The 24,702-nt window shown below is 33.5% G+C and overlaps 1 protein-coding gene across 1 annotated transcript; it reads left to right on the top strand.

Annotated features, from left to right (window-relative positions):
• The first annotated feature begins 2,307 nt into the window (after positions 1–2,307).
• Positions 2,308–7,202, top strand: LOC107886748 (protein ULTRAPETALA 1). The gene is made up of 3 exons (XM_016810800.2): positions 2,308–3,112; positions 4,552–4,876; positions 6,805–7,202. The coding sequence occupies exons 1-3, from the start codon at positions 2,902–2,904 to the stop codon at positions 6,977–6,979; spliced, it is 711 nt and encodes a 236-aa protein (XP_016666289.2). The 5' UTR covers positions 2,308–2,901; the 3' UTR covers positions 6,980–7,202.
• The last annotated feature ends 17,500 nt before the right edge of the window (positions 7,203–24,702 follow it).

Genomic DNA, 24,702 nt, shown 5'->3' with positions numbered 1-24,702 from the left:
GACCTGAGTGTGCCATGTCACCCTTTTTTTTAATGGCATTAACGGTGGGGGTAAACTAACAACGGATTGAAAATTGATAACAAACCGAAACAAAAACTTCTTTATGTACTAAAGAGATAATTAGATGCAACTTTAGGGGTAAATAGTATATTAACCCATTTTCTAATCTTTAAATAAGAATACAAACGTGTTTTAATGTACTTTGAACTCAAGTCTTCTTATAATGATATCAATATTAATATCAATGCTAGCCTAGCACAAATTCAAAGGGAGATATACTCTTAAATTTGTCAAAAGTAATAAAATTGGTTTTAGATAATAAAAAATAAATTAACCAATATATAATATTAATGGGAAAAGCTTGGAAAAAAAATTAAATGTTATTTTAAAACATCAGCAGAGTAAAATTAACACATTTATGTGATTGAAAACCCTTTTAAAAAAAACATATATTTGAAATGAGTAAATAAATTTAAGAGGGATTAAGTTAGTGATAACCCTATTAAAATGGGAGCTCTTGGGTCATGCAATCGTTTCTTATCTTATATATTTTATTTATTTATTTATTTGCAACTCATTTCACCATCTCCCTTGTCACTGCCAGCTACCCACAATTCTTCCAAATAATGAATGCTTTGATTTTAAAAGCTACATACACACAAAAGGAAAAGAGTAACATTATAGGTAAAGATCCTTTTGTTTCCTTGCATTGGAGACATGGAATGATATCCATGACTGAATGTTGGGCTCTTTTTCTTTTTTTTCTTTTTAAATGTTAATTGTCATAAGAAATAGTACTACTTCATTGCTTCATTTACGGTTGTAATTTTGGAATTTCACCACCCCAACACAATATTTTATGAACATCACTCCTTTAAACCAATGTTAATTATCATTTGATTATTGTCTGTTGTCAAACCAAACAAGAAATCAAGAATATTAGTTGCCCTACTTTAACATAAAGCAATAGCTTTTAAGTCTAGCCTCAATGATTTTCAATAGTATTCTCAAAGATTTTCGTTAACTAACAAACAAATTTATTTGTTCTTAATTATAGCTTTAATAGACGAGGGTGTTTTACTTGTATTATACATTGTTCTATATAGGATACTTATATTATAATAGTAACAACCCCCCAACTTTATGATAATTTAATACCAATTGATCAAAAATTCAATTTTAGTTTATATCCATATACATGCATATGTAAAATGACATTATTTGATGGATTTCACCATCAAAAGCTGGTATAGAGTGTTGTCTAAGCTCTTTTATCTTGTTTATCAAAAAGACAATCTTTCTTCTCTCTAAAAAAAAGTCTCCGACGGATTCAGGGGTGGCTCAGGCGGTGACAGTGTCGAGCTTCCAAGAGGAACTATCTGAGCATTTCGTGACTCCTTTTTCCTCCGTTGGTGAGGCTAGGCGAGCCCACCGTAGCTTTTTCTTTTCCCCTGGTCAGGTGGTGGCCTCCTTTTCGACGTTGAGTTGCAACCACCTACTTTTTTCAGTCGTGGGTCCATTACTGTCGCAGCTACGGATGGACAATGAGCCTGCAGCCAGGCTCCCTGTGACTTTGAGCTTATGTTTTTGAGGTTTTTTTTTTGCTGTTATGCCTGATTCCTTTTGCGAACTGTTTTCTAATGTTTTATGCTAACTTTTATGGCTTCCTATAATGAAAGCTTCTTTTTCCTCTTTTTCTTTTTAAAAATATAAGCCATCTTTCATAATTGTTGTAAAGTTCAATGTCATATTATATAAATATGTTGTACCAAAAAAAAGAAAAATGTAATGCAGAGTTCAACAACCTTGATATAACCTTACACGTTATCGGTAAGGGTTGAAATCGGCACAATAACTGGCTTCACATGCTTCATCACCATACCATCGCAATATAGATATCGTACTATGTGCAGTTGAATCGCCACTGCTGTTATGACTTGTACATGTTATTGTTGCTTATTTATGGGATCCATGGATCACAGTAGATTCATTCATGAATCCAGAAAAAATAAATAAAAGAAAAACGTAGGTTGAGTTTCCTTTCCACGAGTTGTAACCAATAGTGGAGTGGATAATAAGTATAATATACGAGTATGACGCAATGTAGAAATTAAGTGCGATGCGGGCAGAGCACCATGAAATTGTATAACATTATTAACCGGGTCTCCAATATTTGAAATTAGAGAAAAAATGAAAATGGAAATGAAAATATGGGTGAAGGAGGAATGCAATGCATTGGAAAGAGAAAAGAAAAGGTCAAATACATTACTATATAAATAAGGAGTTCCCCAACACTAATTTCAATGAACATGTCTCCTTCCCATGAGAGGGATTTTCCCATGAACCAAAAGGCCCTGACCCCGAAATCCAAAGCCGAAGTCTCTCTCTCTCTCTCACACACGCACTCACTCCGTCTCTCATGTCATGTCATGTCATGCAAGTAGCACCTAAGCTTTTAAGTTTTTAACCCTTCTCTGCGCTCTCTCTCTCTCTCTCTCTCTCACACACTCCCTTCACCCCACGACATTTGTTTAATTGTGTCACTTGGCCAGCTCATTCACATCCCAAAAACACACTACTCCAACACCAAACCACCCCCCTCTCTCTTTCGATCTCTATCTCAACGTATTCTCCACCAGATCTCCGGGAGTAATCCCATAAAGATGCGTGTTTTTCCAGCCCTTCCTTTGGTATATAGGCTTTAGACCTGTTATAAAATCCCTCAGCCAACAACTTCGATATTACCCATATGCTCTTTTCTTTTTGTTGATTCGATTTTTTTTCTCTCTTCTTTGGGGTTTCTGGCTTCTCTTCCTTTCAGGAAACCTAATAAGGAAAACAGTGTGCGTGTGTTTTTGGTAGAGATACAGCGTCTGCTGGGATCTTGTTTGGAGAGAGAAAATGGAGAATGAAGTAGAAAGAGAGAGTGGGTCGATGATCTTTAGCGATGAGGAGTTGATAGAGGTGAGTGGATTGAAGAAAGGAAGAGATTTTATAGAAGTCACATGTGGGTGTACCAGTCATAGATATGGTGACGCTGTTGGCAAGCTTAGGGTTTTCTCTAATGGTGACCTTGAAATCACCTGTGAATGCACCCCTGGTTGCAATGAAGGTCTCTCTGTCTCTATCTCTATCTCTCGGTTTAGCCCTTTTTCTTTTCGTCCTTACTTTCTTCTATCTTCATCCTTGTTTTTATTTTCCTTTGATGTTGTTAGAAAAATGGGTTTTGATTTTTGTTCATGTTTAATGCGTTCTTTCTTCAAGTTATGGTGCATTTGACGTTGAAAGAATGTCGCTTTCTTATTTAATCAAGATTTGGATAGCGTGAGAAGGGGATGATGGGAAGGTTGAGTTTCGGTTTTTGGTTTCTTATTGACACAGTTTATGTGTATGTTGTTTTGTCTCAGTGACTTGACTCTCCTTGGTTGTAAGCCAACAAGTTGATGTTTATTCATATTTTGGGACACTCACATGAGTGTTTTTGTTGGTTAAAGATCTCTGCGTTTGCATCCTCGGAATAACACCCGCATTGTATTCTTTATTGTTGTGATTCTAAGGTCTTCGATCTGGTCTTTTCAGTATCTGGTTTCTCAAAGCTTCAGTTCTGTTTCTTATCACTAGACAGAGTAAAACTCATAGAGAAAACATATGTGACCATATGGATTCTGCGTATGTTTCTTTCTTCCTGTTCTAATGGCTTGCCGTTGTGAAGTGTAGCTGTGAAGGATGCTTTTTAGCATATTCATGACTCATGCTACAAGGATAGCTATGCTTCTAGGATAAACGTCTTCTTTTTTATTCTTATTTGTGCATGTGTTTTTCTTTACATAATGCTACCATGTGAAAGTAGGTTCAAACAGTACTTCTACTAACTACTATTCTATTATTTTAGCACTTCCAACATATAACTCCATAATATTATTGCGTCAAATATATATATCATTGAAACAGTATCCTTGAGAAGATCATGTTTGGTAAAATAAAAGCTTAAAACATTTGTCAACTTTTGTAGTTTGATCGATGATTTGTGTTACAAATGTTTCTAATTCAGAAGTTTTTTTAGTTAGGAGTAGATTGCATACCTATTGTTGTCTGCATGTGAAGGAACCTTAAGTCTGTTAAGATACTGGTTTGTTCATACAAGAAGAAAGAATACCCATGTCAAATGAAAAGAAAGAATAGTGTTACACTTCAAACCTTGAAGGTAGACCTTCATCTCGTGGAATTCCCCAATATTGAGCCTAACGTCAGGTAAATAGTTTCTTTTTTACGTTTGGTCAGGTTGGGGCTTGTAAAAAGAACAAGGTGAGTTTGGTGGCAGAACTATTTGGTCAGGGTCCTTACAAGTAAATGTAACTAAAACTGGCTTGAGCTGTCTGTACTGTTGTCTCTGCCTTTACTGTTTATTAGAACTTTCCATTGTCAGGTGCATATGATATCATCTTTTCCCCTTGGTCCTAGTTCCTTTTCATTTTCCTAACCAATGTAGAAGCTTTATTTTTTGTTCCTTTTTCCTGTTCTCATTGTGTGAATGTTAATTTCAATGGCTAGACAAGTTGACTCCTGCTGCATTTGAGAAGCATTCTGGAAGAGAGACGGCTAGAAAGTGGAAGAATAATGTTTGGGTGATAGTTAATGGGGAGAAGGTTTCTTTATCAAAGACTGCATTGCTGAAATACTACAACCAAGCGTCTAAAAATGCCAATGGTACTAACAGATCCCATAATGGAAGAGTTTGTCACCGTGATGAGTTTGTTCGCTGTAGCAGGTGTAACAAGGAGAGAAGATTTCGATTGCGGACAAAAGAGGAATGTCGAATTCACCATGATGCTTTAGCAGATGTGAATTGGAAATGTTCGGATCTTCCATATGACAGGTTTGTTTCCCCGTTATTGATTGAGTTTTTATTTGATAAATTGGGTTTGTCATCTCCCGTTGTGCTGCTTACAACATATTAAGGTATTAGTCATTTTAGAACATGATTCTGGTCTAGCTCCCTTTTTTTTACCCCTAAAAGATCCGGCTTTTAAAAATTAAAATGTAATTTGTAGATAATACATGTGGTAAGTAAGAGAACTCTTCTTGATCTCCAATTTGATATATATTGAATTTTAAATTTTCTAAATCTAAAATATTTTTCAATACCTGTTCTTCTATTACTTCTCTACCATGAAACCATTTCATGTGATGTATTATATATATGGCTACAGGAAACTAATGATTCATTCATTCTTTGCTTTGTAACTCCTGAACTTTTCTTGCTGAACTTGGACTTGTTTGATTTAAAATGGATAGCATCTTTTTACAGCTCATAAATGCTCATTTGTTTGCTCTTCCGAAAGTTTTCAATGTTCTTTGCTAATGTAATAAGCACCAATTATTCCTCATCTTTTGTACTTTTTCAAATCTGTTGATTTATTGTTGTGAAACATGATAAGTAATTTCGGGTAGGGGTGAGAAAAATTTATTTTGACTCGAAAAAATAAAAAAAAGGCTGAATTTCTAATTATTCAAATTGAGTTAATTGAGTCAACTCTAGTTTTTTTTTTTTTGAATTTCGGGTTTGAGTTGAGTTGAGTTTTCGAATTCAAATAAACCAAATACCAAATTACCCTCACCCCTTTACTCCCAAAAATCAAAAGCCTCCCATTCTTCTTCATTAGTTGCTTTTATTTGTTCACTTGTTTATTCCAATTTTTCTTCCTATGATCATGTTTAAAAACTATAAAGAAAAATATTTTCAAAAAAGATTACATAAAAATAAAAAACACCGAAGTCATTTTTTTAATTTAACTTGAACAAATATATTCGATTCGATTCAAAGTCCATCTCAAATAGAGTTAGGTTGATAAAATAGGATTCGTCAACTCGATTAACTCGAAATTTTTTTATTTTGAATTAATCGAACTCTCACCCCTAATTTTGGGTGAAAAACGAGTATTGCATGTGAAGTATAGTTTTGATTCAACTGCAATTCCTGGATATTCGCATTTTAGGCTGTCTGATAACAACGATTCATTTAATCAGCTGACTTTGTCTATAACTTGTGCCATAAAGAGAGGAAATGTGCAGTCAAAAAATCTATATGAGCATTACTCCCTTATATGAAATGGTACAGGCTATTTATCAAAGTTCTCAGGGCACTTCGGTCATTAGATATGTCTTTCTCAAGGAAAGCTTCTAGATGTACTATTTTGCATATTCAATATTTTCTATTCTTCTCTGATATGTTAGTAAAAAGCTGGCAGGTACTTGAACTTGAGTATCTTGACTAAAATTTTGGCACCAAAGTATGTTTTTACTTGCCTTTAAGAACCAGCTACGGTTTCATGTCTGAATGCTGGTGTTTTTCTCAACTTATGCATTAACATTTAACCATTAGGTTTTTGTTTAGAAGATCCCTTTTTAATTGGCAAGTACATTTAAATTATAATCTGCAAGAACATGCATTATTTGCTGTTCATTTGCTAACAAAGCCAAAATGTTCTAGCTCTGTTTTGAGATGTGTTCTTGAATACCTGCATCTTTTTGGCTCTTGAATTGAACGTGAAAAGGGAGAAGGGGCGGGGGGAGGGGGGGGAGAGAGAGTTCCGAAAAAAATGCTCAGAGTTGAAAAATTGCTGTTGTTAGTGATGGTATGAAAGCAAATACTTAGAAGCTTTATTCATAATAGTAGGATTTGATATGAACATGTTAAAGGTTTTGACAAAAATTTAAGCCATTTAAGTGATTCCATGCAGAATTTGGTTTGCAAATCATAAGCTTTATGATTTAACATGTTTTCAACATTTGATTTGATTTCAGAATAACTTGTGATGATGAAGAAGAACGAGCAAGTCGCAGGGTATACAGGGGCTGCACCCGTTCTCCAACATGCAAGGGTTGTACTTCCTGTGTGTGCTTTGGGTGTGAAATCTGTAGGTTCACCGATTGCAGTTGCCAAACTTGCATCGACTTCACTAGGAACGCCAAAGCTTGAGTCCTTGTAGAGGATGGGTTCTTTATTTGCTACTTTTGTTTGAGCCCATACCCACTGAAGAAGCAAAAGCCTCCATTCCTAAAGACATAAAATCTTGTTTCATGTTGTTAAGACTCCTTAAAATTTGCCAGTCCCTGCCTTCAGCCTTCATGCTGCTTATTGACTGGTTTCAAAACTTTAAATTAATTAAATTTGATCTCCACATTAATGTTTGTTTGGTCCATATTCCGCTTTCTTTTTCTCTGCTATTTGGTTCTTTTATCACACTATTCAAAGTCTATAACTATTAAAATCTGTTTATTCATTGATAAAATTGACAGATTCCATTTTTCTCAATCTCAACGCCAGGCTATAAGCTCACTTTTCATGGTTTTTTTCCTTGAAAGATTACAAAAAACCAGCACTTGCATGTCCCGTTTTTTATAATCATTACGAAGTTGAGAAAAAGAGATGGTGCTTTCGAGACATGAATTTTGGTTTTTGATGGTAATTTTGCACAAGATAAGCTGCTCATAAGGATTGCTGATGACCTCTATGATACGCTCCTTTTTTTCTCGACTTGATAATGACCCATGTTAAAATTTTGGGACTTTTCAAGGTTCCCAACGACAGTTCCCATCTGCCATTGGTTCATTTGTGAATATTATATTAGGAAGTGTACTTGCTTAACATTGGATTAAACTGCTGCTGGTGCTGATTTGGCAATAAATCCGCGTGGAAAAATAGCATATTGCGTCTGCTGGGATGCCTGAAAATGGTAAAACCAAGTATTGTCCTACAACAGAAGATGAACAATCATATGACGATCCAAACTTTGAAATTGTGTTGATTCTGACACAATGCCATCATTTCTACTTTCTTTTTATTGCTTTTCCGGTTTGTCAGTCTGATCTGATCATTCATGCCTCTCTTTTACCAGATCCAACCATTCACCAGTATCTGCATGGTTATCCAAAGAGTAGAACCTTCATTCAGAGAGAGCTACATTGCTCTATTCAACGACAACTTCGGTACCCATCATCTGTTAAGAAACATCATTAGACTTTAACTAGCTAGTTTTGTTTACAACTTAAAGTCAACAAAGAGCCAAAAAAAAAAAAATCATGAAGAATTGAAGACGTGTTTTAACAAAAATATAGCAAGACTAGAATAATTTGCGACAGAGATTCCGATTCGTGCTTGCCAACAAATCAACTTCAACAGACAACGACTAGTGGTGGAACGGAAGGGAGAACATGCACAACTTATTCAGAACTGTTATTATACAAAAATAATTCCAGCATCATACCCCACAAAACAGTTCCATCGTCAGCTATTTTAGTCATGTTGTTTAGAACTACATAGCATGCAAGAGAAGACTTCACAAGCGAGGATTAGTGTGATGCTGAAACGCGTCATTTCACATCAATAATATCATATTTAAGATTACTTAATCTCCTCCTCTATCTAATCTCGCGGACTTAATTTTTCAAACTCAGTTTGTTCTATAAGTTTTCAACTTTTCGGTAGCCTCAATTTTTTTTCCTTTAATGGATAGACAATAAACGAAGTTACAAATTATCTCTTTTCGTATCATGTTTTACTCATTCGTTGTTGAATTTATAAATTTAAGTGCATGTCTACTATATAAGGAATTAAATCAATCCAAAATCATAAATTTCTTTTTGTTGATTTAAATTTTTTCTTCATTATTTTGCGATTACTACAAGTAATAGATTGAGTGTGTGTTTGATTTGTCGAAGGTACCATTACATCCCATAATCTCACATTTCAAAATAGGAATATGTTCTCTTTTCAATTTTGACGCCGCCACTACCACCATTCTCCCATCGGATTCCGGCATTGTTCAAGGGGGATGTTGGAAGCCAACGGTAGCCTTCGTCCCCTCCTTCAACCCTACTAGCTTGGAGCTCCCCAAAGAAAATCAGAAAGCCCTTGAAAATGTAACCAAAGCCCGCAACTTTCCCTTTCCTATCTGCTTCAATCAGCCGCTACATCAGCCTCCAGTCAAATATCAAAGCTTCCCCTAGCCTTCTCTTGGCCATCACCACTCAAATCTCTGAACATGAAGCCAAAAGGTTGTTGGTACTTAAATTTCTTATTCAAATAATAAATGATCTTTTGTTTATTTGAATTACTTAATGATTTATTTTCAGATTCTTTTGTTTCTATTTCAGCTGTTTTTTTTATTTTAAATTCATTGTAATTATTGTGAGCAATTGTTGTTTTGGTTGCTGCAAGAAATTCTCATTAATTATTGTTGTGGATTGAGAATTCAAGGGCAAAGAGTGAGGATGTCTAGCATTAACAAATTAAAAATACAACAAAACAAAACAAAAAATAAAAAGTTATAACATTACATGTTTTTTAATATTTTCAAGCCAAGTTTCATATCCCTTAAGAATATCTGAAGTTGATATTATAGAGGTTTGTCAAATCAATTTTGATGTCACTTTTTTAACAAAAAATATAAAATATATCCCAATTTTTTTCATCTTCAATTCAAAATTTCAATTCATTTAAATTAATTTTTAAAACTCGAATTGCAAAAACAAATCATATTTGAAATTTTTTCTCTTCTTATAACCAAAAATCCATGTTAAGAAACAAAAAAAAAAGGTAAAAAAAAAACAGATAATCAATAATTTTGCTTAATTTTTTTTCTATTTTTATCAAAAAAATAGGTGTTGAATATTTCTATTCAAATAATACAAAGAGAAAAAATTAGAGGGTTTAAAAAAAAATCTTAATTTTCTCTTTCTTTATCTATTTTTTAAAAATTTTATTTACTTTAATTTTAGAATTTTAATTTTTTTTAAAAAAGAATTTTAATTTTTATCCTTTTGTATACAAAATTTATAAAAATTGAGAATTAAAATTATTATTATACTGACTAAAAAGGTGTCACTTAACAGTCAGGTGAAAATAAAACAATTTTAAAAATTTAATAATCAAATTGTAAAACTTTTAATTAAGTGACCAAAACGAAAATTTAACCATAATTCAATAGCTAACAATATAATTTATCGTAAATTTTAATAATCAATGAAAGGTGTGATGCAATTAAAGTTTAAAGTGGGTGCTATCAAAATCTTAGGACGTTACATATAAAATATTTGATTATTTACAGTAATTACCGAGTGTAAAATTATTATATTAGCCTGGAATATAAGATTACGCTTGTATATTATCTATCATGAATATAGAATTACTCAAAGTAAAGTTTAAATTACAAATGAGTAATTAATATTGCAGTGTTACTTCTGCTGTTGTATGCCTTCAAGGTTTGTAACCGCTACAGCCGACCGTATTTAACACCGCCAATAGAATAGAGTTGTAGGTACAGTTAACATAGCTACCTGATTTCACCCTTTATTTCGAGTTTCATATGCCTTTTGGGCAGTGTCGACTCTTAACCAGATTGAAAATTGAACGTGTGGAGTAACTATAAAAGAGCGGCGGCATGCATGGCGCCCAATCCATGCCTTGTTTCAATCGTTCATTGGGAAAACGCGAGACAGACGAGGAGAGGTGGCTATTTTGTTCCAAAAGTCAAAAAGAGTTTGTCAAGTGTTTATTTATTTCCTTGGTTAGTTCAAGAAGTCAACTTACTCGTCTCATTAATTCATTCATGATTGCATGCTTCAAATTCAACCCCCCAAGTTCATAGACATCAAAGCATGGGGGGCGACACTCTTCACCTGCATTTGCCTTTGGTTTGGTTACTCTGCTTCTTTATTTACATTTCAAGGAGTTGACTTCTCCAGTATTTCCACTTCCCAACAGTATTAATATATTCACAGGGGCTGACTTTTCTCTTCTGTCATCTCATGAATGGGGCCGCTAAACTCCAGTAATAGATAACATCAGATAAAGATAAAATTAAAGATAGAGATAACCATTTTTTTATAGTTCAAAGATATTATTTTATTTCTGCAAAGTTGATGAAAAGTTGATAAAGAGAAATTTGATTAATGAATGATATTAATTTAATCAAATATATTATAATGGTGTAGATATTTAAATCAAGTTCTTGATATTGTTGTTAAATAATTTCTTAATTAATTAGTATAGTTACGTTCTCCATTATTTAAGATTTACTCATGAAATGGAAGCTGAGAAAGAAGTGCTTTTCACAGAAAAAATTGAAGTTGAACTAATGAAGTAATTTTATTATCATGGAAACTTCCCAACTGCCCTTTCATACAAAACCAAAACTTAAAAATGTATTTAAGCTTAAACCCTTTTGCAGATTTCAGTTTGAAAATAAATAAAAAAACCTACCACGGAGGTTGTAATTAGGGAGCCTGAGTTTCAAGAGACGCATTAATTGGTGCTTTCGATTTTCGACCAGCTATCAGCCACGAACCACCTACAGGCTAATTAATCCAACGGAAAGGACACTCAACCTACAACCATTGCTCTCAACCTACAACCATTGCTTTTTAACTTATGAGTTAGGCATATATAGTTTTAATTTATAATGTGATTTTATCTATCAACAAACTTAATTAAATGATTAGTTGAGTGGTTATATTTTTTAGGAGTAATTATAGTTGTAATAAAAACTTAATTAATTTTTAAAAATTCAATAATTAATTAACAAATTTTGGATACAATTGTAAGGCATGTTGCACTTTTAAGGGAAGAACGAGGTTCAAACCTGGAACACTATACTGTTGGAGGGACAACCTCGAACCCCAAATATGAACCGTACTAAAAAAATTCAATAATTAATATTGTTAAAGTTGTGTGATCTGAATCTTTGTTAAATAAATAAAATACAGTGGCAAAATAAATGGATCTATGTAGGGCTTAAGGCTGAGGGTTGAAAGAGTTTTTCAACCTTTTAAATAGATGTAGTCGAAACTCCTCTTTTATCAATAATTTTTTTAACATAAATGAATTTCTTCTTCTCTACTAGTGATCTTTTCCCGAATGGATTTCCACATAAAAAAAATGTGTTATTATTATTGCAATCATTCTATTAAGCATCTATTATAACAAATATTTTTTTAAATTAAAAAATATATATATATATTTTTTATCTATTTATGTGTCTATGCATCTATGTATGTAAATATATATTTATCTATCTATCTATTTATCTTTTTTAATGAAGTCTCTAACTAAATTTGACTAATTTTTTTTTGTATAAATTTTTAGTTAATATGATAAGGCATTTACATTAAAATATCTTCTTATCTAAAGTAGAGTCCACCCGTTCTCTCTCTCTCTTTTTACACAGTAGTTGTGAGTTATTGCCTTCAATTTTTTCGCTGTACTTTCAAGTTTTAATGCCTTGTTCTAGTTGGTTTCTAGCAGTTTTTTTGTTCTCACGACGTTTTCAGTCAGTTATTACGGAAGAGTTAGCCCATGATTGTCAAGGGCTCTATCTCATTGATATTTTTTGGACGATTATCTCATTAATTTAGAAAACATCCAAAATTGATCTTAGTGATGATAATAGTGAATTTCCGGATTCCTGATGTTGGATGGTTTGTTTATTACATAGGGATTGTGTTCCAAATTCAAAGGTAAATATTTTGTGTAGTTCCAATAGGGTCGGAAGCGTGTAAATTATTGTACTAAAAAATCACACAAAGTTCAATTCCCAGGGAAGAGAGGTGGATCACAAGGATCTCTTAAATACCAAGTCTTTCCTTAGTCAGAATATTCCTTTTTATAGTAATTTAATAGCACAATTAAATACTACTATTATACCCTCAAATATTGAAAGAAAAATAGGACAAGAAAAAAACACAAGAGTTTTAACGAGGTTCGGTAAATTATACCTACGTCCTCGGGCACTAACACCAGATGATAACTTTATTATCTCCAAAATAATACAAACAAATAGAATTCCTTAAGAATTCTCAAATGGGAGAAGAGAGAAAACTAAGAGAGAAAGATTGGTTGGGATAGTTGAAATGAGAAATGGTTAGGCCTATTTATAGTTGAGGTTCAGGGACTAACTTGCAAATGGCCTAAAAAATTAGGGACCAAAATTACAATTATCCCATTCAATTTTAAACAACTTGCCTACCATTTTTCCTTTCGGTGCCACTTGCACCTCCCATTTTGACTTTTCAACTCACCCTTTAATTGACTTTTCAACAATCTCCACCTTGAAGATTTGATTAGGATAATCACATCTTCACATACTTCCTTCAACTCCCTAAATTCGATAAAGCTATCTTTTGTAGTGCCTCCAAATGTGCTCTCGAGCGCTATACACCTGAAGGTGCTCAAATTCTCACGATGTTAATCAAGTTCAAACAATGATTAAACTTGATTGTTGTTACCACCTTGGTCATCATATCTGCGGGATTATCTGCGGTCGGAATCTTCTGAAGTAGAATTTTTCCTTTTTCAAAGACTTCCCGCACAAAGTGATATCTTACGTCGATATGCTTGGTTCTTGAATGATAGACTTGATTTTTCGCTAAATGAATAGCGCTCTGACCGTCACAATATAGATTAATGTGACTTTGAACAACTCCCAAGTCTTTCAACAATCCATTAAGCCAAATAGCCTCCTTAACAGCTTCTGTAACTGCCATATATTCCGCTTCTGTAGTAGACACATCTACTGTAGACTGTAAGGTAGACTTCCAACTCACTAGGGCTTTCGCAAGAGTAAACAGATACCCCGTAGTTGAACGACATTTATCTAAATCACCAGCAAAGTCGGAATCAACATATCCAACTACAAACTGACCAAGTGCTTCATCCTACTCAAAAATTAAACCAACGTCTACGGTTTTTCTAAGATACCGTAGAATCCATTTCACAGCTTGCCAATGTCCTTTTCCAGGATCATGCATATACCTGCTCACAACTCCAACAGCTTGTGAAATGTCAGGCCTCGTACACACCATCGCATACATCAAACTCCCAACTGCATTAGCATATGGGACTTTCGCCATATATTCTCTTTCATCTTCAGTTTTCGGAGATAATTGAGCACTGAGTTTCAAATGAGAAGCAAGTGGGGTACTTACATGTTTTGTGTTTTCATTTACACCAAAACATTGTAATACCTTTTTCAGATATTGCTTCTGATTTAAACAAAGCTTGCCTCTCTGTCTATCTTTACTTATCTCCATGCCGAGAATCTTCTTGGCCTCACCTAGATCTTTCATCTCGAACTCTTGATTCAACTGAGCCTTCAGCTTATCTATCTCTTTTTGGCTCTTCGAAGCGATCAACATATCATCAACATACAAGAGTAGATAAATGAAAGATTCATCATGCAGCTTCTGCAAATACACACAATTGTCATATTTGCTTTTTGTGTACTTCTGCCTTCTCATAAAGTTATCAAATCGCTTGTACCATTGCCTCGGGGATTGCTTCAATCCATATAGCGATTTGTTCAGCTTACAAACCCAATTTCTACCACCAGCATCTATGTATCCTTCGGGCTGAGTCATATAGATCTCCTCTTCTAACTCACCATGCAAGAAAGCGTTTTAACATCAAGTTGAGCTAGCTCCAAATTCAACTGTGCTACCAAGGCCAACAAAATTCTAATGGAGGAATGCTTCACAACAGGGGAAAATACATCATTGTAGTCAATTCCCTCCTTCTGAGCGTAGCCTTTAGCTACCAATCTTGCCTTGTAGCAAACATCTTTCTTGCTAGGAGATCCATCTTTCTTTGCGAATACCCACTTGCATCCGATTGCCCTTTTACCTTTCGGTAATTGCGCCAACTCCCAAGTATTGTTCTTCCGGAGAGACTGCATTTCTTCATCCATGGCGCATTTCCATTTATCACTTTCTAAGCTTTGCATTGCTTCTTGATAAGTGATAGGAATATCATCATTAACAACGGGAAAGGCGTAGGCCACCATATCAGTAAATCGAGCAGGTTTACGAATTTCTCTCCGTGGCCTTGCAACTGCAACTGGTTCTGGTATACTTAACGGTTCTTGGGTCAGAACCTCTTCAACCTCTAATTCCTCCATTGTGGCTGGAGAATTAGACTTATTAACTGGGCAAATCCTCATCTGCTCAAACTTCACCTGTTTTGGAGTACACTCCACCTGCTGTGGAGTATCACTCGTCTGAATATCTTTATCTACTACCTTTTTCAATGTGACAGATTCATCAAAGGTAACATCTCTGCTACAGATCATTTTCTTTGTGTCTAAGCACCAAAGATGAAATCCCTTCACTCCAGAAGTGATTCCCATAAAGAGAGCTTTCTTTGCCCTCGGATCTAACTTTGATTCCTTCACATGGTAATATGCAGTGGATCCAAACACATGTAAGGAATCATAATCTGTAGCCGGTTTTCCAGACCATACCTCCATAAGAGTTTTTCTTTCTAATGCAGATGATGGCAAACGATTAACAAGATGGCCAGCGTATGTCACAGCCTCAGCCTAAAATTGCTTGCCCAACCCAGTTGGACAACATACATCGATCTTTCTCCAGCAATGTTCGATTCATACGCTCTGCCACTCTATTCTGCTGTGGTGTATCCCTAACTGTGAAGTGTTGAACAATACCATACTCTTGGCACACATCGAAGAATGGATCACTTCTATATTCCCCTCCATTGTCCGTCCTAAGCCGCTTAATTTTCTTGCCAGTCTGGTTTTCGATCATAGTTTTCCATTTAAGAAAAACTCCAAGCACTTCATCCTTAGTTTTCATGGTATACACCCAAACTCTTCTGGAAAAGTCATCAACAAAAGTAACAAAGTAGTGTTTTCCTCCCAACGAAGGTGTTTTGGAAGGCCCCCACACATCTGAGTGAACATATTCTAAAATACCTTTTGTATTATGGATAGCAGTGCCGAATTTCACTCTCTTTTGCTTTCCCAGAACACAATGCTCACAAAATTTTAATTTGCAAGCCTTTGCACCTTTCAACAATCCTTGCTTTGCCAGAATTTGCAAGGATTTTTCGCTGGCATGTCCAAACTTCATATGCCACAACTGCATTGAGTCCAATTCTTTGTTACCGGAAGCTACAACGACTGCTCTAATAACTGTACCACCTTGGTAGTAATACAAGTTATTTTTCCTGATGCCCTTTAATATCACAAGTGCGCCAGATGTCACTTTCAAAATCCCATCTCTCATAGTAACAACTGAACCATTGGATTCCAAGGCTCCCAATGAGATGAGATTTTTCTTCAAACTGGGCACGTACCGAACATCAGTCAGAACTCTGGTTGATCCATCTTGATTCTTTAATTGGATTGAACCTATCCCAACAGTTTTACAAGCATTGTCATTGCCCATATAAACAACTCCTCCATTTAGTTCTACTAAATCAGAGAACCACTCCTGGTTAGGGGACATATGATAGGTACAACCCGAATCCAATATCCACTCATCTGAATGGAACGACGATGATGATGCAACCAGTGATAGTTCAGAGTCACTGGTATCATGCTTTGCAACACAAGCATCTACAGCAGCTTTTCCCTTATTCTTCAGCTTTGGACAATTTTTCTTCCAGTGGCCTTTCTCATGACAAAAGGCACATTCATCTTTCCCAAGTCTGGACTTTGGCTTTGATCTCCCTTTCTGAGTTTTCTTCTGAGTGTATGAACGACCTCGGACTACTAAAGCTTCTGTATCTCTGATTGAGTTTTTCTGTTTGTCCTTCTTTCTCTGTTCATAACTGTATAAGGCCGCACAGACTTCGCTCAGAGATATATCACTCCTGCCATGAAGTAGAGTAGTTTCTAGGAACTCAAACTCCTCAAGAAGTGACTCCAACAGCATCAAAGCCAAATCTTCATCTTTGAATGTATCATCCATATTTAGCAAATCAGTGACTAACTGATTAAATTTGGTGATGTGATCATTCATTGTGGTACTTGGGACATAAGTGAAGCGAAACAGTCTTTTCTTCAAGTGGAGCTTACTTTGACTGTTTTTCTTCAAAAATTTCTCTTCAAGTGCCACCGACAACTTATTTGCAGAAGTCTCCTTTGAAAAAGCATACCTCTGCTCTCGAGAAAGGCATGATCGAATTGTGCCACATGCTAACCGATTGATCGCCTTCCAATCTTTCTCCTGTACATCATCTGGTTTCTCTTCATCAATGGCAATGTCTAGACCCTGCTGAAAAAGGGCATCTAGAACCTCACTTTGCCACATACCAAAATGGCCCGTGCCATCAAAGATCTCCACGGCCAATCTTGCATTTGCAACTGTCGGTCTTGTCCACATGGACGATGTTGAAGCTCCTAAACCAATCATTTTCTCCATAATCTTTCAATATACCTAAGAAAATCTTTTCTGATGTGGAAGATCAGTTCAAACTGCAACAACAGAGCATACTACGATTAACCTTCGGCTCTTGATACCACTTGTAGTTCCAATAGGGTCGGAAGCGTGTAAATTATTGTACTAAAAAATCACACAAAGTTCAATTCCCAGGGAAGAGAGGTGGATCACAAGGATCTCTTAAATACCAAGTCTTTCCTTAGTCAGAATATTCCTTTTTATAGTAATTTAATAGCACAATTAAATACTACTATTATACCCTCAAATATTGAAAGAAAAATAGGACAAGAAAAAAAACACAAGAGTTTTAACGAGGTTCGATAAATTATACCTACGTCCTCGGGCACTAACACCAGATGATAACTTTATTATCTCCAAAATAATACAAACAAATAGAATTCCTTAAGAATTCTCAAATGGGAGAAGAGAGAAAACTAAGAGAGAAAGATTGGTTGGGATGGTTGAAATGAGAAATGGTTAGGCCTATTTATAGTTGAGGTTCAGGGACTAACTTGCAAATGGCCTAAAAAATTAGGGACCAAAATTACAATTATCCCATTCAATTTTAAACAACTTGCCTACCATTTTTCCTTTCGGTGCCACTTGCACCTCCCATTTTTGACTTTTCAATTCACCCTTTAATTGACTTTTCAACATTTTGATCTTGAGAACTTTATGGAAGTTGTCCTCCCCTATTGACTTTTCTTCTTTGGATGAATAATTTATTCACATCAAATTTGGTTCTACGAGGGATAAACTTTGGGAATAGAGAGAGCCCTAACTTCTTTTGATGTGATTATGGTGTTGAGTTGTGTCCTACTGCTAATTTTCTTACTACCTTTATTTTAGGATTTTGGTGTCATTAATGTAATGATGTAATGATATTTGATAAATTATTGAAATAATTAAACTGATTATTTATAGAAATAAATAAATGTTATTATTATTATTTTTATGTTAGACTGTTTTCAATGGTAATTTTTACACACAAAGCACAATGATTAGTTACCTAAAGTTTAACTAATATTAAGTAAAGTTTAACTAATATTAAGTTACATTATAGCCAATTGAGTCTTAGCTCGATTGGCATGAATATTGTTGCCAGTACATGAGCATATGGGTTTGAGTGCGTTGAAGCGCATTATCCTCCTATTTATGGGCTGAGGAGGGACTATGGGCAAGTCCTACGTATTGTGTCAAAAAGAGCAGATATTATTAAAACCTATAATGAGATTGTTCAAAAAAAATTTACATTGCATGAATGAATTATAATGCGAGAAGACAACTTATATTAATAGATCCATTTATAGATTTATTCACTTGTGACATTTATGGTGTGACTTACCTAAATCTTAACAAAGCAAATAACTATGTCTGTGCATAACTCATGTATTTTGATAAATTGAAAACATGCACTCTCATAATAGTGGGTCAAAAGTTGGTATGTTGGGTACATGACTTATGCATAATAAGGTTTCACTCACAATAGTGGAATCATATCTCGATAAAAGAGTAAACGATATTCGCGCATTGTCATTATAGGGATTTTGAAAATGGAACCTGGTCAATAGTCATTTGTCTAGGATAAATGATTTTATCATTACTAATTTCATGAATGATCATTTTCATTATGAAAGATACAATGGTGACCATGAGATAAAATGGATCCAATTAGGTAGACAAATTTAAAGGGATTATGAATATCCTATGAAGGTGACACACATATGACGGTATCATTGGACTAAAACCTAAAACCATTAGATTTCCTAATGGTATATAACAGAGAGATTATGTTGGAAAAATCTTATTAAGAAAACAGTTATTTAGTTACAACTGAAGTTTAAAAATTTTCTTAAAATCGAGTCGTAATATTTGTAATAATAAACCTAAACCAGAATTGTACTTGTCCCTTGTGTTTAAAAATGCTTATTTTATTAACTTTAACTAAAAACATACTAGAATGAAAATTTAGCTAAAACGATACTAAAGTACTTGTAAACAAGCTCATAAGTGTTAAGAAGAACCTAATTTGCCACCTTCAATTTTGGCAGATCAATCACCCATGATGGAAACTCAACTCAATGCTTCGTATAACGTCAAGTCTTAGTTCAATAAGACAAAGGACATCATTATTATGTGTTTGCTAGCACTATAAAATAATATATAATATATCATCCCAATGTAAAAAGTGTTAGGTACCCGTAATGATGAAGAAAAGATGAGAGTATCGTACTCTTAATAGACCTATAACATAAATATGTTAGAGTGTTATAATTATGGGAACACTCTTAATGTGATTTACCTATGTGGGTGAAAGTATGGCCTCTTCTAAGAGCCCAAGGGCTTAGCTTTAACAGCACTCATGAAAAGAGGTTATAGACACATGTCCTTAATAGTGTCCTTGGATATCGTGCATTGTTTGGTGTTGAAATCATTCATTGTGTGAAATATGTTTGGTTAATCAAAAGGAATAGTTGATTCAAAACATAGTTTACCATGCAATTTTGATTAATTTTAACATGTTTGCACCAAATGAACATTCAATTATAAGACACATTCATTTATGCTATTGATTTCATGAAAAGTTATAAGTAACAACAAAATTATGTCACTTGATTATTAACAAATAGTCATAATCAATCAAGAATAGATCTATTGAATAATTATGTTTATTTCTAAATATATGACTATCCATTTGGGTAGTTATATCCATATGAAGAGAGATGAGACCTCTTATAAATAGGAAAAAAATTTCATTTGCATTACACACTAAAAAAAAACCATAGAAACAAAGTTTCTTTTTATTCTCTTACCATTTTTCATATTCCTATATTGTTCTTTAAAGAATTACTGCAAAAATTCTTTATAGAAATTGACATCCTTGCTCCGCTCAGTGCTTAGTGGACTATTTTCGTGAGTGCTAAACGTAGACAGTCTCGAGGTTCATTTGCCAATAACTCTTTTGCACGCCATAATATAGTTGGAGGTGAATAGAATCTTAAAGAAAGTGACTTTGATACACGTCTTGAAGCCTTCTATAATTTCTCATAAGTTCATTTTTATCCCTACACACCAACATGCTAATGATATTTGATTCCATTGCAAATAAAAAAATGATTGACACAAGGCCTCTCTCAAGGTCGAGCAACATCAAGATTCTAGATTCTAGGGGCACCTTCATTACCAACTATTGTAGGATTTTGTATTATAGGGCTTCTTTCATTATTGTCATTCCAATGCAACAAGTCACTCTTCGGTTCAATCAACTTTGTTTTGATATAATTCAGCTTAGCATCTTTGTTCACGATAATATCAACAATATTGTTAAAATAACCAAGAATCTCTTTGTATTTATTGTATTCCACGGACATTTTAGGGTACCCTCTTTTAAAAAACTTGTTTAAGTGAGGCTGATGCATGTCCTTTCTCCGTCTTGTTTTTATGTACTTGACGTTTGATTCTTAAGTCCTTTTGTGTGCCAACACTTTCATAATGTGGCAACATATAATTCTTTTAGATTCAAAAAGCTTTCAACTATAGTAAAAATATTAACCTATCGATCTATAATCCACCATGAATAAAAATGTGTTTCCATAGTAGTCATTCCTTATAGAGTTATATGTTATTTTCAATGTCTTCATATTATAAATGTTTAGGTATTGGTTCTACTACACCGTCCATGGGAACATTCAAATCATAATAATACAATTTTAATAATTCTTTATGAACCAACTTAAATATATTCCATATCGGGGACCTTTGTAGTTGCACTTCCATAAGAAATTGGACTAACAATTGGTTTTACTTTATTTCGACTTTAGCTCAGCTTTTCAACTTAAACTCCTATTTTTCTCTTAAAGCCATCTCATATTGCTACACAAAGTTCTTCAAAGTGCTTTTGTCGTTCAAAAAAATTATTGAAATAAGCATGCATGCCAGTACTTCTTTAGTTTATTTCATATTTACCTAGAAAAGATGTCTCAGATAAATGAGAACCTAACTTTCCATTTCATCATACAACTTCATAAGTCATTCATTTCCATTCAAGCCATGATTATTGATAAATAAAGCCCACATATATTGGAATTCAACTATAGTTAAGCTTTCTTGGGATGTGGCCTTGAATTCTTTCTTTGTTGTATTATAATTACACCCCTCATCTTTAAAGACAATTTAGTATAGATGTACCATACACAAAATCTATGAGTCATGTTAGGCATCACCACATTGATTGCAACCTTTATGCTTTCGACAATGTGCGTAATTGACATATTTTATGATTTATTCTAATTACTTTTGGACATGAATGCTACTAATTTTGGCACTTTATTAATTATTTCTATGTAGGTGCAACCCATGTCCAAAATGTTAGAATACAAGCTGAAACATAAATTCACCGTGGAAGAAAAAAATTGGTGTACAAAACTTTGAATTTAGGATTATTTTATTTTAATATTTATTTTTATTATTTATTTGAAAATATATATCTTGAAGAGATCAATTAGGATTATATTTATCTTAGAGAGCAAGTAAAAACTTCTTATATTTTTAAACTTGCCTATAAGAAGTTTTTACTTGCCTATTTATTTTAAGGATAGATTATTTTTTGGTTTAATTTGGGAAGAGTTGAAATATAAGAGGCAACAAACTTTTATTTGGTTAGCTTTAGGTTTTATTATATATATTATTACATTGAAGGGGAGGGAAGCACAACTACCATAACTATTGTTGTTTTAAGTTTTTATTTTCTTTTGAATAAACAATTCCCTTTCAATAATATTCCTATGAGTACTTGAGTAGCTAATTTCTATCTAGCCAAAGGTTGAGAAAAACTCGGTGTTTGAATTATATGATCCAAAACCACACTTTAATTCTTTCTTGCCTTCATAATCGCTTTTTCTTCAAGTTTGAGATAGATAGGATCATCTCATAGCATCGTTTTAGGCATATTTTCGGGAAGGGTCTCTTATTTGATGTTTGGAACAATAAATAGTTGGTAAAAGAAATAATTCAATTCATAATTGTCAATTTATTAATAAATTGTTGGTAAAAGAAATAATATTGAACTGTAGAACAAATTAGTGTAGTTCGATTATGTGTGCAATTGGGTGACGTCATGGGATCAAGCAATCTAATTTAAATAGTCCATATAGTTGAGATCGTTAATTAAAGTTATGTTCTTCTCGTTCGTAAGGCTGTCAAAGAATTAAATTATAGGAGCTGCTCTTAAGGTTGTTCATTTGACAAGGGTTAATTGTTAGGATACTTCCGCAGTTAATTTACAACTAAGAAATGATTAGTGGTTTGAAGTTGCATATCACTTTAATCGACTTATCATACAGTAAGAAGACATTCATAATTTATAATCAATTTCGAAATTGAAACTGACGCCGTACCTGAGCCTGGAGTTTTTATTAAATTGGTTTATTCTACTTTATTTTCAAATTTGCTCTTTACCTTTTGTTTTTGTGTAGTTCCAATTTTATTTATTTAATTTCGTATACTTTAAACTGCCTCTTTCTTGTTTTACGCAATATTATAGGAGCTACTCAAAGAATTAAATTATAGGAGCTGATCTTAAGGTTGTTCATTTGACAAGGGTTAATTGTTAGGATACTTCCGCAATTAATTTACAACTAAGAAATGATTAGTGGTTTGAAGTTGCCGATCACTTTAATCGACTTATCATACAGTAAGAAGACATTCATAATTTATAATCAATTTCGAAATTGAAACTGACAACATACCTGAGCCTGGTGTTTTTATTAAATTGGTTTATTCTACTTTATTTTCAAATTTGCTCTTTACCTTTTGTTTTAGTGTAGTTCCAATTTTATTTATTTAATTTCGTATACTTTAAACTTCCTCTTTCTTGTTTTACGCAATATTGCAAATGTCACAAGCACAGAATTACCCATAAGATGCTCTAGTTGTAAGGAATCTCAAAACTAGTTAGACCAATCATGTAGGATCGACCCTACTTCTTTAACTGCCAAATTTAAATTTTGTTTTAGGCATAGGACTTTTATTTTTGGTGGATTCTACATCTATCACTTTTACAGGAGTTTTTCAAAATGCAATAATGATGAATGTCTCTCATGGTAAATAGCCACATTATGAACAACTACCTAAATGTCCCAACATTTTTGTGTTAAACCAAAGCACACCTAAGGAGGATAGGCTAGCATGAATAAAACTTCTACAATCCTCAGATAAACATTGCATTTCATTTGAACCGGTTTATTGAACTTTGACCATTAATGTTCCTAACAATTTGAATGTTTTCCATATCATCTGCCTCAAAGTTTTTCTTTAATTGATTCAACACATGCCTATGTGCAAACATAAGCCTAAACATGTGAAGAAAAAGTTCATGAAAATGGTTTGTGAGTACTCTAGTTACATGCCAACATCCATCGTCAACTAATACAATATTGACTTTTGCAAAACAAATACTTCTCTTGCTACTCCTATTACCACGAGATTTATCATATTTATCACAAGATAAGAGGGCATATTTGGGGACTTCACACCCTTTTTATACACCAAACTCTTCACTATGCTAAACCTTTTCAACTTGGCATGATTTTGATAAAAGTCGAACAATGAATCAATTGTTGAAAAACGCATTCACTGGTTGGGCTTGATTCCAAATTCAAATATGGTCATTTTGCATCATTGCTTCCTTCTTTATTCATTGCAATGATTGTAATAGAATGAAGCAATTAGGAAACTCATCACCAACATCTTGAGAGTGCAATCTTCGGATGTTCTATTAGAATTCCTTCTTTATTCATTATACTATCTTCATCAAAGAATCCAAACAAATCATTTAGTGTTTGTTTTAAATCATGGTTTACATTGACATCTATATTAAAATAACTTCCTTCTTCTTTGATTCTATTTAAATTTTGATTGAGATTTTTTATCTTTTAAGGGTCTTCTTAGAGATTAGAGATTACAAATTAACAAGAAAAAAAATCAGTGAATAAGAGAGAGGTATATTGTAATGAATAAATTAATGATATACCTATGGGCTCTTCGTAAGCTTTACATGGGGTATGATAAATTTTGAAAGTGTAAGTTAAAAATGATGAATCTTGGAAGTGTAATTTACGGGAACCCATTTTGAAGAAGTTAATAATTATTTGTTGCATGCTTGCATTGAAAACCATATAATGAGAATGAGATATTTGGATTAAAATATTGTTAGAAATTATCACAAAAAGCATCAATGTAGTTATACATGTTCAAGATTAATTTGATTGCTAAATTCAGGTTGTCAAACATCTCCCTATTATTATTATTATTATTATTTTAAAAATAAATATTAATTATAATTTTTAAAAATAAATAAATTCAAAAACATTTGAAAATCAAAATCTTAAATCCAAAACTCTAAATATATAGGAAAAATAAAATAATAGTATTTAATATTTAATATTTAATTAGGTTAAATAAAATTAA

This window comes from Gossypium hirsutum, chromosome A03, assembly GCF_007990345.1.
Source record: "Gossypium hirsutum isolate 1008001.06 chromosome A03, Gossypium_hirsutum_v2.1, whole genome shotgun sequence".
In the NCBI taxonomy this organism is placed as follows: domain Eukaryota; kingdom Viridiplantae; phylum Streptophyta; class Magnoliopsida; order Malvales; family Malvaceae; genus Gossypium; species Gossypium hirsutum.
This window is presented reverse-complemented; position numbering and strand designations above follow the sequence as displayed.

Bases quoted from the DNA above. Each gene is read 5' to 3' on its own strand.
- LOC107886748 (XM_016810800.2), top strand. From the start codon at position 2,902: ATGGAGAATGAAGTAGAAAGAGAGAGTGGGTCGATGATCTTTAGCGAT. The intron at 3,113-4,551 runs GTCTCTCTGTCT...TTCAATGGCTAG, and splicing joins CACCCCTGGTTGCAATGAAG to ACAAGTTGACTCCTGCTGCA. The intron at 4,877-6,804 runs GTTTGTTTCCCC...ATTTGATTTCAG, and splicing joins TCGGATCTTCCATATGACAG to AATAACTTGTGATGATGAAG.